Here is a 20806-nt window from a genome sequence, read left to right as displayed (position 1 = left end):
TGTTACATGACTACTGAAAAGAGGGGGATGATATTAGGCATAGCTTTAACAAGCGGGGGAATAATGGATGAGCATGCAAGCTGTGTTTCAGCAACACATCCTTCTCATTGTTACATTTACACACCACCACACAATACAACCACACACTTTCACTGGGTCATTTAACAGCTGCAATTGATCTGTGAGTGGTTAAAAGTGTCAGTAACTGATTCACTCCACAGCTACTTACAGCATGTCTCTCTGTGACTCTCCAATGCAGTCCTGAACGGGGGATGAGTACAGCAGGAATGAAGTGCATACGGACCAACAGAAAGTAGTTTAAAAACTTTTTCAGTGCATCCACGACTTTGCATGAAAGTTTATTTTACACGGCTGAAGCACACACGAAAAAGACCCACATGGAGTTATCTCTTGCTCAAAATAAATGTGGGGCATTGCTGGAACCAAGTTCTCAACTCATGAATGTAGATGAAACCATTAGAAGCTAACACCTGAGACACTGTACATGCCTAAAAAGGCTTCACAATGGTAACTGTTGTGTGAGAGAACAGCCTAAAGCCAATTCTTGCATATTACAAAATCTGAAAAATTGTCTATTTTACTCGCCTCAGGCTCAGCTTCCTCTATACCATTTCCTCCTCGTCCACAAGCCTTTGCTCCGTGACTATAGCACTGAAATCAAAAAGGCTGGAGGATATGATGGATTAATTCAGAAAAAGACTCCCCTGCTAATTATAGTAATTGCTACCTATTTGCCTTCTCTGCTCTTTAGGGGTTAACACACAAAAGGTCAAAAATAGCCTCAGGTAGGACCTAAGTGCCTTTCTCGGGAATGTCAGGATGATACCTTTTCCATCCACCAATTACTGTCCAGGTCAGAGAATCCACCCGGCAACCTTGTTTTCACGACATTTATAGTAGTGTCAATCAAAATTGATACAAATGTAGTTAAACCTATGACCAGTGTTGAGCAAGTTACTCAGGAAGTGTAATATGTTACTCTTTACTACTACTACTACTACTACTACTACTTTACTTATTACTTAGTATCAAAAGTTACAGAAGTTGTTATATTAAAAACAAAAAACAAAAACAAAAACACACAAACCAAATGCACAATCTGCCAGCTCTTGTAGAACTCATTCTACTTTATTGGAACAATAAGTAACCTTACAGAAGGAGTCAACAATCAGCCAAACTGCATAGCTGCAATCCTTCTGCATCCAGTCACTGTATGGTACGAAGACTATCGCACATTTACATAGGCCTATTAAAATGCTCATATTATGCTTTTTGGCTTTTTCCCTCTCCTTTATTGTGTTATATATATTTTTTTGTGCACGTTATAGGTTTACAAAGTGAAAAAGCCCAAAGTCCACCCCAAAGGGACTTACCATCTTCAACAGAAAACACTGTTCACAAACTGCTCCAAACAGCTCTATTGTAGTCCAGCCTTTACTTCTGTGACGAACAAGTGTCACTTTGTAACACGCGTTATAATGCTAGCCTAGCTGCTAGCATGGCACGCCCTCATACTCTGCTTCTGACTGGCTAGTAGTCCTTACCTAGGTACTGCGCATGTGCGACTCCCAACAAAAATGGAACAGAAGTGAGATGCCTCACTCTGTATCTAAAACAGAGAGCTCAACACACAGGGTGAAAAGAGGAGCTGCAGCAATGTTTAGTACAACAAAAGAATTGTGTTTTTTGAAAATGAAACCATGTAAACCTATTCTGATATAACCTCTAAATACAATTATGAACCTGAAAATGAGCATAATATGAGCACTTTAAGTTCATGGTCGAGTTTCACATAGATTCCCATAACCATAGTAACTCTGTCTGCGTGCACAAGGCGAGGGTGGAGAGGGACGCTGCACTGCTCTGCTCTGCTCACAGTGACATGTTGGATGTCATCAATGTTCCCACTCGGTTCAAAGCCTATAATGACAATACTTGAAAGTACTCTTCTCTCTGTCATCCTTCATTTAGCTTTTTGGGTAGTAGCCAAAGTGACCTGCCCTGGCCCTGACCTGCCACGCGCTAAATTACGACAAGCGTGTACGTCACGTCACGTCATCATATAAGAAAGCCTACTTTGGACAAAAAACATATCACATTTGGGTAACGCAGTAACGCAGCGTTACTTGAATCAGTAACTGTAATATAATTACTGTTTTGGAAATCGTAGTCCCTTACACTACTCTTTACTGTGGAAAGTAATAATATTACAGTAATATATTACTATGTAATGCGTTACTGCCCAACACTGCCAATGACTATGAAAATGTATATTTTCTGGTTGGGAAATAAGTTTGCAGGGCCTTTAAAGTCTTAACCTTCAAAGAGCTCTTTGAATAACTGAGGACATGCCAAAATGTCCTTACTCTTAAGGTCTACAACCTGGTCCTCACAAAGGTAGAAGAACGTACAAGAACATACATATACACACACGCACGCACACACACACACACACACACACACACACGCACACAAAGCACATATGACGTTAACCAACAAGGACAAACTCAACATGAGTAATAGGTAGGTGGTTATTATGACATACAATACATTAAACTATAGAAAGAGTGTCATAAAAGGCAGACACCAGAGTTCATCATAGCCCCCTTAAGTTGCACACATCTGGGGCGTATCTGTAAACTCATTCCACACTGACATAAAAAAAAGGTGTAAAAAAACTGACACCTTGCTGGGTTTCACTTTGTGTCATGAGGACAGGAGCTATGGCATCTGGACGCCTCTCACACAGCCAACCACCAGATAATACAACTATTTGTTTCCACAGACTCAGTGGTTGATAAGAAACACATCCGTACACCTGCTGATCTTCAGTGATGGAGAACTTGATAAAGCTACCAGGTGACATTAACCAGGAAGTACTCTATCTGGAAGGCCACACAATGGTTCAACTGTTGGAAATCAGTCCCTAACTGAAAGGCTGGATCACCACAAAAGCCAAAGTAGCCTGTCAAAGTGTCTGTGAGCACCCTGAATTATTATAAATTATAAATTGTAAAAAATGTAAATTACTGGGTGGCATATTGTTCTCGATTGTATTCCATAATAGTTCATCTGCAACTAGACATACATATCATCTAACAGCTTTAGAGCAACCTGTTTTCTATGAATATCTGGAGGAACAAATGTGCCAAATTTTTTTATTGTGAAGCTCCAAACCCTGCACAACATACAGTACAGGCCAAAAGTTTGGACACACCTTCTCATTCAATGCGTTTCCTTTTTATTTTCATGACTATTTACATTGTAGATTCTCATTGAAGGCATCAAAACTATGAATGAACACATATTGAATTATGTACTTAACAAAAAAGTGTGAAATAACTGAAAAGATGTCTTATATTTTAGATTCTTCAAAGTAGCCACCCTTTGCTTTTTTATTAATGAGGGAAAAAATTCCACTAATTAACCCTGACAAAGCACACCTGTGAAGTGAAAACCATTTCAGGTGACTACCTCATGAAGCTCATTGAGAGAACACCAAGGGTTTGCAGAGTTATCAAAAAAGCAAAGGGGGGCTACTTTGAGGAATCTAAAATATAAGACATGTTTTCAGTTATTTCACACTTTTTTGTTAAGTACATAATTCCACATGTGTTCATTCATAGTTTTGATGCCTTCAGTGAGAATCTACAATATAAATAGTCATGAAAATGAAGAAACACATTGAATGAGAAGGTGTGTCCAAACTTTTGGCCTGTACTATACAATGAATACATACCTTTACCTCAGAGTGTGCTTCTAATTGTTCAATCCAGTTTCTATTCCTCAAAGTGGTGAAACAATTGATTCATGTAAATGTAAAATAATTTGACAAAATGGTAACACCTGTGTGAGATAATTCATGGCTATATAGTTATTGAATAGTGGATTTGTTTTAAGGCTATAATTAGGTGGTAATTTTATCCATCAACGTCAACATTCATCACTTTTTGGTACTTATATACAGTATGTGTGTGTTTCAGTCCATAATGCATCACTTGACCTTACAAGACAACACATTTGACCTTTAACCTCTGACCTCTGGCCTCAGTAGAGGCAGGGACTAACCCTCACCCCCCCTAACCAATTATCATGTAAGACATGAACACAAACACGCAGTCCATAGCAGCAAACTAGAACATATGAAAATTGTATTTGTCATGAAGAAAACACAAGCGTTTGTGCGTTGGTTTGTTGTGTGTATGTACTACATGTGTATGTACTACATGTGTATATTTATAGACAGCTAGCATCGGTTCCACTTGCTTCCGTAACGCAATTAAATTTCTCAGTCAACATTTTTTCATCTGTCTTTCTAAAAAAAACTACTACCATTTTCACGAAAGCAGTTGCCATTAAAAATTTAACAAAGTTGATGATGATCATTACTTTGTGAGCACAGTAAAAACTACAGCTCTCATGAAAATGTAAAAGCGCGGCAAGGCGGGTACTTTGTAACTTGGTTTTGTCCACATGCATAAAATTCACCAACTCAACCAAAAAAAAAATCTGCTGCTTAGTATTACAGACATTTCTAAATTCTGAATCATTAATAAATTAATAACTTATGAAGTCAAGAATTGTCATTACTCAAACAGTAAGTGAAAACATAAATGTATTATTGTATACGTGTATTTTATTTAAAATAGTTTGTATGTACTGTATACAAATGTGCTTGTGTCTTGTAAAGTGTGCGTGTGTGTCTGTGTGTTTTGGGCTGCTTATCTTACTCTCTAATGCAACAGTAATCAATGGGCTAATGTGTCACATACAGGCAAGTGAGACTGGGAACACAAACACGCACACAGTTTACACTGTGTTTGTGAGTCATGCAGCTTACAGATGACAGCATTGTTACTCCATCAGTTTGACCATATGTTACTACTAAGACAAACTCCATAATGGAGCAGCAGCAGCAGCCTTACCCTGCATTCACACTGAGAGCAGCTTGGTCGGTCTGTCGCTCTACTGTGACTGATGGTGGTGGTGGGGGGCGGGGACCAAAGGCTCTGGTGACCCAACATCAATTAGACCCTTTACACAAAGATGTCTGATGGATGTACGTCTTTGTGTTGAAAGTACAGAGTTTCTATATCCTTCCGTTTTTGTTGTCACCCACATTAATCATCCAAAAGGCCCTGGAAATACCAGTGTGTCTATCAATGTAGAAGGAGACATACTCTACATACATATTGCTCATACCCACACATACACACACACACACACACACACACACTCACTGACACTGGGCTCCCTGGTCATTCCCTTTGGCTTCTAATGTCTGTAGGATTAGAGAGCAGTTGGGCCTGTCAGCACCTCTCCCACCAGGCGTTAAACAGACTGTGTGGAGGTGCCAACAGCTCTCTGCTACACCACACTCAACCTACTATACTGTTAAACAAAGAACGTGACATACTGTTACTACGGTAAAACACCGGACTCCACTGTAAAATGCATATTTGTTTCTTACTTTTCTTCACTTTTGTTTTTTGTGCATTTTTTTTCCTGCTTAATACTGGATACTATATCTCTTCAGAGTTACACTTATGTCCTTAGGGGCCCTATCTTGCAAGTCTCGTTGCTAGTTTAAGACCGACGCAGTTGTCAATTTCCCGTCCAGCGCCCACGTCGTTTAAATAGCAAATGCACCTGCGCCCATCTTTGCGCCCATGGGCGTGCTGGTCTAAAGTCAATAACGCAGCATTTCATTGTTATTTAAACAGCAAATTAGTAAAATCCGCCTAGGCTTATGCACAGCGTGTGCACACTATGCTTGTTACATACACATACACACACACACACACACACACACACACACACACACACACACACACACACACACACAGGGAAGCGCAGCAGCACACAAACATGCAAAATATTACAAATACAAATATTATGGTGTAAATCCGCCATCATAATAGCAATGCGCCAAGGCACAAACGCTCCTGGCTTTTAAAGGGAATAGGAGATGACACTGATTGGTTTATTGCATGTTACGCCCAAAACACACCTATGAATTAATAAAGAAAAACACTAAGTACAACCCTTTTGAACCATGCGCCCGACTCACGGACCCTTTTTTCTGCCGTCAAACAAATTATGACCATATACACTTTTACTCCACAGTAAAATTACACCCTAACCATAACCATAACCATAACCAATACCATAACTTGTCATGACAAAAAACAAATGACACTTACTAAAAGAAGCGTTATGTCATAAATGTTTATGTCACTCCTATGTAGATACCTTCAAGTAAAGTGTAACCAATACTTGTTCTAGTCCAGTAGCTCCTAACATATTTGCGTCCAACCCCTTTATACAATGAAACAATCCGTTGGCATATAGTTCAACCAAAGGCAGATTGTTCTCTATTAAAATAACCCTGCAATGACTGTAAATGAAAAGTACAGATGAAGAGAAAATGTGTAGTGGGAATCTTTATTTCCTAGAATTATGTTGCAACCCATCAGATGCCTCATGTGTTGTTCTATGTCCATATACTATACAGTAGGCTATATACCACTTCTGTAGGAGTCTAGAAAAGTTGATTGCAATTGAAATTGTTGAAACATACCAGCATCACAGTAACATTTTCTGAAATGTATTTTAGATCCAACAGCTGCCTCTAGCATAACGTTTAGTGCTTTCTAGTTATCAGAGAGGCAGTTGACTAGAAAGCACTATCTATAGATCTTTTTGTTTTAATAATAGAACATGTTTATGCATTTTAATGTGGATCATTTTTAATATATTATAAACATGTTGTGAATGCCTGTTGTGTGTTAACTCTGTACGTCCTTGTGTCTCTACTACACCTGTGTGTGTGTGTGTGTGTGTGTGTGTGTGTGTGTGTGTGTGTGTGTGTGTGTGTGTGTGTGTGTGTTATAGATGTCCCTCCCATGGTGCGGAGCGGAGTGTGTGTCAGTCCCAGGTGGTGTGCGAGTGCGAGTAAACAGTGTCTTTGATTGAGAGGCCGTGATGCCTGTTTGACAGGCGGCCTTGTGCCACCAACAGAGAGCAGAATCGCCATAGTTACGCAGCGTCATGTGGACGAGGAGAGCTGCTGCAAATTGAAGGTGGAATGACTGCATTAATTAGCTAATGAGGAGAAGGTCATTAGGGATTTAACACCGCTGGGTGACAGCAGATAATAAATATGATGTAGGATATATTATAAAAACATACTGACAAATGTAAGATCACGTGTCCAATAATTAAATTGATGTTCACTACACTAAATGACATGATACCATTGTGTCTGACACGACTCCCCAAGCGTTGCATTACAGTCAGGGTTTAAAATGTTAGTCTTCGCCAGTCTTTTAATAGAAAATTCAAAATAATGTGTTTTTTTAGTGAACACAAAAGGCAAAAAACAACAACCGTACAACAGATATAGCAGAAGGCTGAAGAGAGTAAGGAGAGCAGAAAAGACAGGCACCTTACTGTTGCTATGGATGGAAAGGAATTTATGAGAAAGACCTACTACACATGACTGCTATTCAATATGCTCTTTTTAAAGTGTGTCTAAAATCCCAGCCACGCAAAGCCATCTAATTTAGCTGAAGAAAGCTGTACAATAGATGTAGAAAGTTCTCTTCTTCACTGAAAAGCTTACTTCAGCTAATTGAGCTAACTGTCATTGTGTTGTTGGTGTTTGTTTCCAATTTTAAAACAGGAAACACATGATGGATAGTCTAAAAGAAGCATAATAGGAAAGAATTCTCCTTAAATCGTCACTCAAATCAATTTCTGAATATATTTATGGTAAGAATTAAGCCCTTTTGTTGCTTCATTTTATTTCTACAGTGCCAAGTTGTAATAGTTGTTAAAAGCTTCTCGATAATGTGACGTATTTCTTCTTCTTAGATTTGAACGTATGGACAGGATTAGCCTACTTAAAAAAAACTTTATATTTTACATGGCAGGAGTTTTTGTTTAAGCCTACCTGTGCAGATTGAGGTCATAGTTTTCCAGGAAGCTGCATTCTGCATTCCGTAGGTTCAATGCAGACACGAACACTTTAGCAGCATCATCACAGTGAGCAAAGCCATGTTAGTCCAGAGTCACTTGGCACTATAATCCTTATCTTTTATGGCATACACTTATGCACACCAACATATATCACACGTACAATAAAGCAATCATAAGCATGTGCTAGCGTGTGCATAGTAGCAGCAAGCCACCAGATAATTCTCACACGTTCACTGTGTGGGCAGGTTTAGGCCTCTACAATGCAGCCAATGCAAATACACACATGTAGAAACTGGGTATGTGCACAGGTTTTCACAAGCATATAGAAGTATACCTTGTAATTAATATGCTATTACCTAACTTCATCATAACTCTAATCTGAAAGAAATTTTAACCTGAGTCTTATTCTCAAGTTGACAAGCGTACGTTGTCATGTCATCGTATAAGAAAGCCTACTTTGGACAAAAAAACAAATCACAGTTGGGCAACGCAGTAACGCAGCATTACGTCTAAACCATACAGTACATGTTACATATCATAATGTGACGCTAGTTATTATTAGCGTTAACTATTAACTCGTCGTTATTACATATAAGTACTTTCGGGCCGTGGATAGAGTAAGAGCACGGAGACAGCTTTGACTGTATAACTTGGTTCACTTTAATGACACTCTTCAAGCATAGGACAACTCAAGACTCATAACAAAATGTGCTTCATCATCTCAACATCATATCCCTCCGCCAATATAACTGTTACTGAATTACAGGCAGGGTATAACATGTTAGATAGCTCCCTTGTTAACTCAAGGAACAGAATACACTATGAAGCTACAATTAATGGAAATATGTGACTTATTTCAGTAACCCTAAAAAGGTCATCTGTTAACTAAATAGTCACAAAATAAATCTCATCTTACAATAACATAAACATGTATATAATGCCTATTTCTGCAATTATCAATAATAGCAGCAACACTACCATTTTTCTGTAGCTACAATCTATTTGACTCATCTCTCTCTTCAGAGGCTCAATAACACTGACTCGACTTAAAGTAAACATCACCTTTACACATGGATCATATTTGCCCTGCTTCTAACACAGCTGTCATGATGATACATCATGTCTCCAAAACCTTTTTTCTAAAACCTTTTTTCTATCATAGCTTAGGACAAAAAGAACATTGTTCCTAAACTGACAATTGTGAATTTGCAAAAGGGATTTACGTAAAAAGCCCAAAGAGGCGTTATATTTTGTCAATCTAGACCACTATACTGCAGTAAGGGGGAAAATATTGAACGTGGTGAGGTTCTCAAAGGTTCAAAAGGTTTTTATGTCTTCGGTAACAAAATGATTTTGAGTGTGATGAAAGCTAAAATTGAATGCTGGTACAAACGCATACACACACAGAGCACACACTCTCGGACACTCACACCTCATTCCCAGAAACATATCTCCTGTCACACGCACCTCGCTTGCTCTCAAACCCGCCGTGATGGAGATTAATAGCAGCATTTAGAGCCTGCTGAGGTCCACCTGTCAGCGCCCGTCTGTGCCTAGGAACGAGCGACTGTCCTGGGGCAAGATCCATCATGGAAGTCCGCGAAAGGCTGGATCTCTGGAGCCAGCCTCCACAGCTGGACCACCGACACAGGGCCATCCGTCCAGGATGACAGGCACACAGAGTGAATCCAACTGGCGCAGACTCGATAACTGGTGAATGGAGGAGTGTGGGGACCGATTGAGGGGGCGTGTGATGGCTGCATGCAGGATGCTGAGACATGTGTGTGTGTGTGTGTGTGCGTGTGTGTGTGAGCACTTTTATAGAAGTGAGTGCCGTTATGAGCACAAATGTGGAATTTAGTCTTTCAAAGTTTAGGTTGTGATGTTTATCCAGTGTACGTGCTGCTGTCTTTGTTTGTGTCTCACACTGTATTGCCTGTTCTGTCTATTTAAAGTGCAGCAGTAAAGTATTGGTTATGTCTGTGATGTTCTAACTGTCGCAGTGATTGTCAACTCTCCAGTTCAACCGGATTAGTTGCTTGACACTTATATAGACAATGAATGTTGATAATTGTTGCTTTTTTCTATATATTGCTGTTACAGTATGTTGCTTGTAGCGTATATACAGTACACATTAGTAATGTTTATTTTTTACATATCTTTGTTGGTATTTGTTGTCCTTGTTTTTAGCTGCATGTCTATTTCTATCTTCCAGTCAATTGTTCTTGGTACTGTGTGTTAAGTACATTAAGAGCAACTAAAAACTGAGTCAAATTCCTTGTTTGTAGGTGTACACAAACTTGGCCAAAAAAGGTCATTCTGAACTAACCGACCAGTCAAAATGTCACTCAAACTCATTCTATTGCGCTAAACTTTGTCCAAACCGACAGAACTTTATTTAGAATTGTAGTTGAGATCAGAATGTTCTTGAAGATTCCAAACATCTGATACAACTAATGCATACTGTACATGATACTGTCAGACAGTGTGGACTAAGATGATTTTTCCAACCTCAAAGCAAATAAAGGGGGATAAATGGGAAATCTGTAGCCAATATTAAAAGGGTTATTGTAGATAAAGTTTTGACATTTTAAACTCTGAGGTTAATGAATACAGTTCTTCTTGCCACCAGCTGCTACATGGACACTACGCCTTCAGGACTTCTTATCTACTCACTTGAATATTTCCTGCACATATGCTCTTTCTTGACAATGAAAAAAGCAAACCAAAAACTTTTCTTTAATACCTCTGTTTTATTAACTGTAGCACAACATGTAGAACCAAACATGTATTGTAGTTTTTCCAATAATGACTAATTATGATTTTTAAAAAGGGACTATTTTTGCGTAAAGAGATGCGTTGTGATATGATTTTCAGGGGGTAATGTGTAGTATAAAAAAAACCAAATAATAGCCTCGGGCTGTTATTGCAAAATCTGGGTGTGCTTAGACTTCACATAATAGAGATATTGTCATTTAAATAAGTTCTGAAGCTAAAAATAATTTCAAATAGGTGTTTGGTGCTTCGTTAGAAGAAGAGTCTCCAGGAGTTGGGTGGTTGCAGCACATTGACGGCTGAGGTTTGACAGCTGTCGTGACCTGTCAGTCACTTCTATTACAGTATCAACAACAGCACGCCCACTGAGCGCTGCTGGATGCTGACTGTTTGCCAGCCTCAGTGCCGAGGCAGAACAATGACTCCAATCTCCTTACCCAGCACTCCATAATACACTATGAATAGTGTTTTACAATCTTCAGCATTTGTATCCGAGGGACTATGGCTTTGACCTCTGCTCTCCTTAAAATTGGTTACTTGTGTGTGGGAAATAAGACACTTTAGTGACTCCAGATATTCCTTAATATGCATTTTCATCATTCAAAATGTTACAGTTTTGTCAGTTCGGATGGACGGTTATGATCAACCCATTAACATTATTATTCAAATCTAATACTGACTGACTTTCTAACATCGCAAAAATGTGTTGGTTGCGGTCTGTAAAATGTTGTTTTTTTTAAGGGTGATAACATATGACGACAGACATTTAAAGCTTCATTCGAAAACCATCAATAGAAGCTTTGAATGTAAATAAAAAATGACCTTCGGTGTAGCCCTATAATATAGACAGACAATATTTTAGAAAAGGTGCATCTTATCGCAATGTACAGACTTCGTGCCATTTCTTATTTCCTATTTGATGTTGTATCCCTTAATACAATACATGGTCAAAACACATGTTTTTTTCACACCAAGCATGCTTCTCCAATTTTGAATTACTGATTTTACACATGTGCACTAAACATCCTTAAAGTATCATCACCTGCAATAAATATACAGTATATACTTAATGTTATGGACTTATTTCAACACACAAGGAAAGACTGATTGTAAATCACAATTATTCTACTAATATTCCACCAATCAAATAATACACAACAACTGCTGAACACAATGAATGTCATCAATTTATAGAACATGTGACAACATACAGGATGCAACAACCAAATACAATCTGTGCTTCACTAATTCCTACAGGTGTAATGCTTATTATCTGTCCAAAGAGACTAAGAACCCACCAGAACAGGACAAAATGAAAGGTAATTATTTGCATTTTGACAACTGCAACAGTGGAACTATCTCCTTAAATCATAATTTAATTTGTCTGTATTTTCATCATCAACATTTTTTCTTGACTGACAGCCTATAGATCCCAAATCCCATATAATCAGTTGACTTTTGAATAAATTTGCAATCCCATCATGTCACGTAATAAAGCCTCGGATAAAGCACCAGTGTGTGATTTTTTTGGAAACAGATTAAATGGAATTTGCCAGTCCCCATCTCTACCTACAATATGTCCGACTGGGGCTTGATATGTAAAAGTTTTTTTTTCCCAACCAGATTACTTCAGTAATCAGATTACATGTCATTTGTGCTCCCCATCCACTGAACCACTAACTAGAGCTTTAGATAATGAAGCGGTGTGCATTATTTTTTGTAATCTGATTCCATGTAATTAGTTACTCCTGGCGTATCACTAACTGGAGCTTTAGATAAGGAGGCGGTGTGCATTATTCTTTGTAATCTAATTCCATGTAATTAGTTACTCCTATCCTGGCGTATCACTATCTGGGGCTTTAGATAAAGAGGCAGCGTGGAGAGGCTCTGTTGACGATCAGCACTGCAAAGCTAACGGAGCTGATGGCTATTAGCATAATTAATGTCATCGCCGTAATGCACTCCAATTCTGAGACAGCCTGCCTCACACACAAACACACACACTCAAACACCCTAACATTTATATACAGGCCTAAGCGTGAAGGCCGAGGCATAATCGAATCTGCTATACAGAACTCAACGCTCAACATGGAACTGTCATGTGTGATCTTTCCTGTTTCGTGATGCGAACATGTCGCTGCGATGACAGTAAGTCAGTCAGTCAGTCAGTCAGTCAGTCAGTCAGTCACTGGTATCTGCAAATCACGTACATCATGTCCCGAGCATTCAAATAAAAAGCATGCACTGTGACGTATTATGTTAAAAGCCGGGGCAAGATAGGTTAGATAGAACTTAGGCCTGTGTGTTAAAGATAGCACAGGATGCCTGAGGGGGTGTGACAGAAAACCAGGGCTGCCTGCTCTTTCTCTCTCTAGTTCTTTTTTCTCCCTCTTTTTTCTCTTTCTCAACACCTCCCAATTTCTGTCTTCCTCTCTCTCTCTCTCTCTCTCTCTCTCTCTCTCTCTTTCTCTTCTCTGCACCACGCAGCTATAAAGCAACTGTAGATCTGAAGGCGAAACACACAGAGCGAGCCTGGATCTCTCTCAGATTCTTCTCTGCTCTTAACCATTTGAAATCTCCAGTGCCAAGGACACTGAGCGAGCTTAGAGTGTGAAAAGTAAAGCCACTTAGCGGGGAAAATAAACATATCACATGGAGTGAGTTGGCGTGGCTGCATTCACATCGACAAAATGTGTTGTTGATTTGACACAATTTTGCAACTCTGCCAAGATTTCATGTTCTCTGTCTTAAAAAATAACACATTTTGTCCCTAAAGTCACAACAAATCAGTGTTTGTGTAGTTCCAAACTCACAGCAATGAATTTATTCCATTTGACCTTGTCATCATTACATCATTTGGTCATGTGGTTGATCACAGGTAGCTTTTATCACGCGTGCATATCACATTCTTAATAACAGAGCTTGAAAAAGCAGTGATGTGAAACAAGTTGCTCACTGTTTCCTTTTGAGGTAATTTTCAAATGAAACCAGTTAATTGTTGAGAAGAGTGAAAGTTCATGATGCAGGATAAAAAGACGATGAGCACAAAGTACAGAACGAGAAACAAGAACACTCGTTTTTAATGAGGAAACAAAAATTCAACATTTTTCATGGGTCTTTATATTCTTTCTCATAGAAAGGGATCAGTAGTTCGACTTCATTCTGGGTGATGTAAGCAACCTGATAAAGGAGCCTAACACCCAGCAATTCTTAATTTTCCTTCACTTATTGTGCAGGTTATGTATACAGCTGGCATTGGTGTCAATTGCTGTAGTCTCAAATCTGATTGGTTGGCGCTTTGTTCTTGTCCTCCATAGTCAGCGTTCATCTCACAACACATTTCTTTCACAACTGCTCTACATTCAAGGTCCCATATCATGCTCATTTTCATGTTGATACATGTATTTGGGGTTTCTGCTAGAACATATTTACATGCGTTAATGTTTAAAAAAATTCTTTATTTATATCATCCTGTCTGTCTAAATACACCTTTATTCTCCCTCTGTCTGAAACGCTCCGTTTTAGCGCCCGTCTCTTTAAACCCCACCCCTGAAAAAACCCAGTCTGCTCTGAATGTGAGTCTCTGCACCGTCATTGCAGCCAGGGAATGACTGTAAAGGCACAGTAGCGTCACTTTCTACCTATATATAGTGTAGTTGTGACATCACAATCTTACAGAAGTCCTAATGGCTCGTTTAAAGGCACAGTTTCTGACTACTGGCTGTGTGCATTTCTCGGTGGATTGAGTTTTTTGATAGTTTCACAGTATTTATATAGCACTTCAACCGTCTATATAATACAAAAGACATGGACATCTTACTTTTCACAATATGGGACCTTTAAGACTTTTTAGGTAAGTAGCCTCCCCAGAGGGCTAGCGTTAGCAACTGATTAGGTGTGTGAATAAAAGGGACTTAGGCATCTACACTACTACATTTTCATTTTAAGCGGCGTTTTGAGACAAAAACGTTCTCCGTTCACACAAGAGTTTTGGCTCCAGTAGCAGAACTAATCTCCATCCTTATTACACATACGACAACGCATATCACATGACCACTTACATACACTAGGCACGTGTCGGTGTAAACAGTAAGATTGAAGATCGCCTAATGTTATAAAAATTATGGATGTATAAATTGAAAATACTTTGCAGAAAGAACAATAATGGCAAAAAGTAAGACCAGGGATTTATTTCCTTGAACCAAGAACAAGGTGGAACTGTTACTGAAAGGTATGTAACCCTACCTAACTGATAAGCCTGTCTGACGTGCATCATCGTTTCCAAAGGTCTCTGTTTGGGACCGTCCAAACTAAAAAGCAACCTGGGAGTTTTAAAACCAAAACACGGGCAGCAGTGTTACCAAATGTCTCCATTCTAGAGACTTGGAAATGCTGGAGTAGTGTTGACGCGAGTCTTGTGGCAAAATGTATTATTTTCAAACCAAACCATAGTAGTGAAGAAGTAGATGAGTAAACAGGGCCCTCATGGGAGGACGGCCCGCAAAGATACTGGAAGGAATAGCCATGGATGTGAGGAAGGGGCCCATAGAGAATGCCTACAGCATGTACAGGGTCCAAAATATAGTGCTACGCCCCTTGGTGCTTGTGTTAGCTCAAGTCTGATACTGTGTTTTCTTGCTGTATATAAATGATCAGCCTTGCTAAGCTCAAACAATGGTTGTGATGACAGGTAAACGTAGCTTCTAACCAGTTTTGTGTCTATTGCTATTACCTCCACCGTGTCTGTTCTGTCGTTGTAATGGTAGAATAAAAAAACGCTTTTGCTCTTTGTCTAGTTTACATGTCATACTGTTCTTATGTCAAAAATCTATAAGCGTGTATCAGACTTTTCTTGTTTGATTTTCTGGAGCCACTCACACATGTGAAGCTGTATAAACCATATTGTACTCTAACTTTGTATAGTTCTAAGCATTGTTTTTTTTAGGCAAGCTGCAAGGTTTGCCGCAGGCAGAGGGACATAACAGCAAAAGCCTGGGAAGCCTGGACACCATTTTGTTTTCTTTAACTTTGACTTTTTATTAAACAAAGGATATATAGCCAAGGCATCCCTATCTTAGGCTTTAAGAGCCTTAAGGCTTCACCTTTTCACTCCAAAGACGGTCCAAAGGTCAGAGAGGTAGCCAGGGGCAAGAAGTCAACAATGCTTGAGAAGCATCAATAAAAATGTAACATACATTTTAAAACTACCTGTTAAATAATGATGAATAATATAGTATAGTATTTGAGGGCATCATACAGATTTTGTTTCAATCTGTTTGACACTGGTGGTAAAACTAAGTTAGCCACTGTAGCAGAATAACAATGTTTTTTGTTGTTTTTTTTTTGTTTTTTTTCCAGGGTAGTGAAGAAATACTGAATGTAGTGATGTAATGTGAGATTTTTTGAAACAACTCTCTGTTGCAAAACTGAATGATCGTAGGGGTTTATTCTACCAGGTCTTGTCTCATTTCCTGCATTTTATTCAATTTGAACTGACTAGTGCCTCATAATTAATATTATTATCAAGACTAATTCGATCTCAACCAACACCCCCATATTATTTTTTTAATTGTATTTTTATTTTAATTTTAATTTTTATTCTTCCTATTTTATTGATTATTTAGGTGTATATGTTTTAATTGTGTTGCCCAGATTGCTGTATAGTGTTTGTTTAGTGCTGTTACATGTTGTTAAATGTGGTTTGTTTCTCACGTGGAAAACAATAAAAACTCGGATTACAAAAAAAAAAGAAACAGTCCGTCTATTATAATGTTTCAGCTTCACCTGCATATGGTTTGCTGTAATATCTGCCTTATTAGCAGAATAAATTAACCTGAAAAAGTTGGCAAGTGGAGGTGATACGTGCACTGTAGCAACAAGATGAAGTTGGAGAACAGTTGAGTATGTATAACCATCATTTGAGTTTGTGGCATGCTTTTAGAGTTGAATGTCATAAAGTCAAGTGGCAGGCCGACTGACAATAATATTAGACAAGACTCCTTGAAGAGAGCATGATGCAATGTAACAGTTCTATAATGACTGTGGGATGTCTCGAAATAAGCACAATCAGGGACTGACCAATAACACCAAACTCCAATGCTTCATGATCTACATTATTGTAAGAATTAAGGGGTTATATTTCATTTTAAGATGAGCGACATGACATTGTGCTGACCCAAGTTCTTAATGATTAATATACAACAAATCACAAATGTAAATGTCACATGCTTTACTTGATCTCCAACATTTGCTCATTTTGTTTTTAATGTCAGATCTGGAAATTTAGATAGCATGTTGTAAAGGGGTTAGTGTCCTTAAATGATTACACATGAAGGCGAGGTGAGGGGCTCATTACAGTTTCAATTGTAATATATTTTGATGTTACATTGAGGCCTTGAGACAACGGATAACCAGGTGTGTGACAGGATCAGGCTGTATGGCTCGACCGATGTGACAATGTGAGGTCACGATAAGAGAGAGTCACGTCTCAGCATTCACGCACTCGCACAAACGCACACACACACACACACACACACACACACACACACACACACACACACACACACACACACACACACACAGACACAGACACAGACACACACACACACACACACAGACACACACACACACACTCAGTACATGAGTAATAGGTAGGTGGTTATTATGACATACAATACATCAAACTATAGAAAGAGTGTTGACTCAGCAACGTGTGTCATTCCACGTCATAATTACCGCCGATCTTCGATGTATTTACATAACATGAACAAAGCATTAGTGCATACATTAAAACTGTTGGAAACTGGACAGAAAGTTGTAGTAGCAAAAGAATTGCTGTGTCAAACTTTTAGATAATCTGTCTGTGTTTGTATTTCCGTCTCTCTGTCCTTCCTTCTCTCATAAACCCACATTTATAATGACAAGACATCAGCTATTGTTGAGGCACTCACTGAAAGACAACCAATTGATTCAGGGGAGAAGTACGGCAAATGCACTAAAACTATGTCAGCACATGGCTTTGTCCTGTGAATCAGGTGAATCTGGGGCAGGGTTTTATGTGATTCAGGAGGAAGATGGCTCACACAGGCATGGTGTAAGTAGGAGTGTGTCCTCACCCTCTGCAGCATGTGTGTGTATGCGTGTGTGTGCGTGTGCATGTGTGTGTGCGCTTGAGCTTACGTGTGTGCATGTGTGTGTGTGTGTGTGTGCTTGTATTACTATCCTCGTGAGACACAGCAAAATTTTAAACTTTAGTCTTTAGCACTCTATTCTTTTTAGAAGGTATTTGAGGCTTAGGACTTATATGTATGTTTAGAATTAAAAACAGGCTGAAGTTAAGGATAACAGTTGGGTATTTAGTGCCAGTTGTTGGGATTACGAAAAGGACAAACTCAGATCACAGGAATTTTAAAATCCTACCTTACTTCACACATAAAAAGACATTTCACAGTTCTTCTTCTGTGTGATTGCAAATATACTCACACTAGAAGACATCACACACTACAAGATGTTAAGATTTTGCTTTTTTCTTTCAAATACACTCTCATGTGTTTCTCTCTCACGCACACACCCAAAACATTGCTTTGTCCACACGTTTTAATGATATGTTATGTAGGGCAAAGTGAGTTTGTACCACATTTAAACTGGATTGTTCTCCATCTCAGCTTCCAAACGAACCTGCATAGCAGTTCCCTTTCTCTTTACATTCACCATTCCACACACAGATGCAACTGTCCAGGTTGATCTTTAAAAAGGTTACATTGGATGAATCAAACTGCTTATAGTTATCATGAGCTTTGACTCAATGATAGTATGGAAAGGAGGAAGGATTACTGTGAGTACTAAACACTCCCTTCATAGACATGGGAAAGGAATATACAATTACTGTAAAATAGACTTAAGAAAATATATTCTAGTGTGCCTGTTTATCAATCTAAATACAGACTGCTGGAGACATTTCTCAGCTTGGTCATGAAGATAAACGTGGAGTTTTACAGATTTCCCCTTTCAGCAGAATGTAAAATGACAACAATTACAAGTTTATAGCAGGACTGGTGGCCATACGAGTCAGCTGGACCATGCATGTCCTTTGGGGTCCAGTTTGGGAGTTTGCTAAGTTAACCGAGCGGCTCTCTGTTGGGACTATTAAAATGCCAATCCGTACACCAGCTATGACGGCCCAAAATGACAACCTACACCCTGGACAGGAAAGCAACCAAACACCATTTGTTGGAAGCCTTATCCGAAACACCTGTTAGAAGAAGCTGCATTCATCTCTCAACATTTCAACATTAGGTTAAGCCTTCCTTCCTACACTTAACTAAATGTGAAGCAGTGAGGAATGCTGCAATTTTAAAATTACGTAAGAATAAATCATTATGAAATGAAAGAGTGGGACTTATAATACTTGGCAAATAAGGATATGGTGTCACAAATTGCAGGCAGGGAGAAGGAAGTATGCAGATAGATAGATAGATAGATAGATAGATAGATAGATAGATAGATAGATAGATAGATAGATAGAAAAGCAGAGGTGTGTGTAAGTTAGGGAGAATACGCATTTTTTAATGTGTAGAAATGAATGCAGAATACATAAAGAATAGTGCAGGCATGTGAGTGTATGTGTAGGCATTACGAGTGTAAATGCAGGACTGCGTGTTTGTGTGTGTGGGCATATAGGAATCGATCTGCCCGTGTGCCTGAGCGGAGTGTTGTTGGTGTATGTGTGCATGTACATATATATATATATATATATATATATATATATATATATATATATATATATATATATATATGTTGCTTCTCCAGTAGATCTCCGGCTCACCTTCCAGGCAGCAGGTCCTCCAGAGGCCCGAGTGCGTCATCACCTCCTCATTCTTCTTGCTGGTCTCGTTCTCGTTGGTGCTCTTGATCTTGCAGACACCGCGCGAGTACAACCAGTAGTCTGTCCCCACGGCGATGGTCATAAGGCTGAAGGCGGCAAAGGCCCCCACCGTGGTCAGAAGCATCTGAACTCCGCGGTCAAACACACCCATGTTGCCGCATTCCACGAAAGGGGGGCCCCCTTTCCTCTTGACGTACAGGAAGTAAATATTTGTGAGTTTGCGTCGCCACGCCAGCTCGGAAAACGGGGGGTGGGATGTGTCGGGAGGACGACGGTAGCGGGGGGCGGCTGGGGGGGCGGGGGAATTAGGGGAGCTCGGGGGAAATCGTATGGTTGGTTTTGGGGTGGAACAGCAAATAAGTGAAAAAAAAAAATTAAGATGAGGGCGAAGGTTTGGGGGTTGTCTGTTTGGCCCAACAGACGGGCAGAAACAGACTTTGGTTAGGATGGTAGAACCTTCAGCTACAAAGGTGTCTAAGTTCTACTCCACTTAAGTGGCAGTAAGTTGTCCTGCTCTGGAAAACAAAATGTTGACCTAAAAAACACAGGCTTCTAGCAGATCCCACAAGAGACCTGGTCTGCGATCTAGGTCCTACTTTGTTGAGTTAGAAGGCCTCTAAACGTCAAACTCTCAAAAAAAGGCCAAGGTAAGAGAAGATGGAGGATTTTGCTCTGTTTCTCTGTTGTTGTCTCAAGCTCTCTGAGCTGACTGAAGCAGTTACATGTATTACAATCCTCACAGCTTCAACGGTGATGTATGGAATGATGTGCATGTAGCGCTTGATTTTTCCCACATAGGCTGTCACGTTCAGCCTACACTGTTATTCTCCAGCTCACACACAAACACAGATGCACACACACACACACACACGCTCACAGAGCTAAACTTTTACTCGCACACACCTGTACACGGACGAACACGAGCATGCATGCAGTGTGAATGAATTCATTCTGAAAAGGGATGAAGAAACATGGGGGTGTGGGGGTGGAGGGTGGTTAAGACTAACACACTTGGCGGCCTGATATCTTTAAAATGGCCCCAAAAAATAGGCAAAAGCAGAGACCTCCAACAGATGATGACACAATTCGGGATGAGATCTGACTACCTTGATGTTACCCAGGGGATCAGTGAATTTTGGAAGCTCA

General features: G+C 39.4%; 1 protein-coding gene across 1 annotated transcript in view; it reads right to left on the bottom strand.

The window, feature by feature from the left end:
• cacng2b (calcium channel, voltage-dependent, gamma subunit 2b) overlaps positions 1-19811 on the bottom strand; it is a 67733-nt gene extending 47922 nt beyond the window's left edge. The window contains 1 exon segment of the mRNA XM_028565474.1: positions 19601-19811. Within this exon segment, the coding sequence (XP_028421275.1) occupies positions 19601-19811 (211 nt within the window).
• Between the last annotated feature and the right edge of the window lie 995 nt (positions 19812-20806).

Source organism: Perca flavescens, chromosome 2 (assembly GCF_004354835.1).
Source record: "Perca flavescens isolate YP-PL-M2 chromosome 2, PFLA_1.0, whole genome shotgun sequence".
NCBI classification, from domain to species: Eukaryota; Metazoa; Chordata; class Actinopteri; order Perciformes; family Percidae; genus Perca; species Perca flavescens.
The sequence above is the reverse complement of the archived record's forward strand: the minus strand, read 5'-3'. Positions and strand labels throughout refer to the sequence as shown.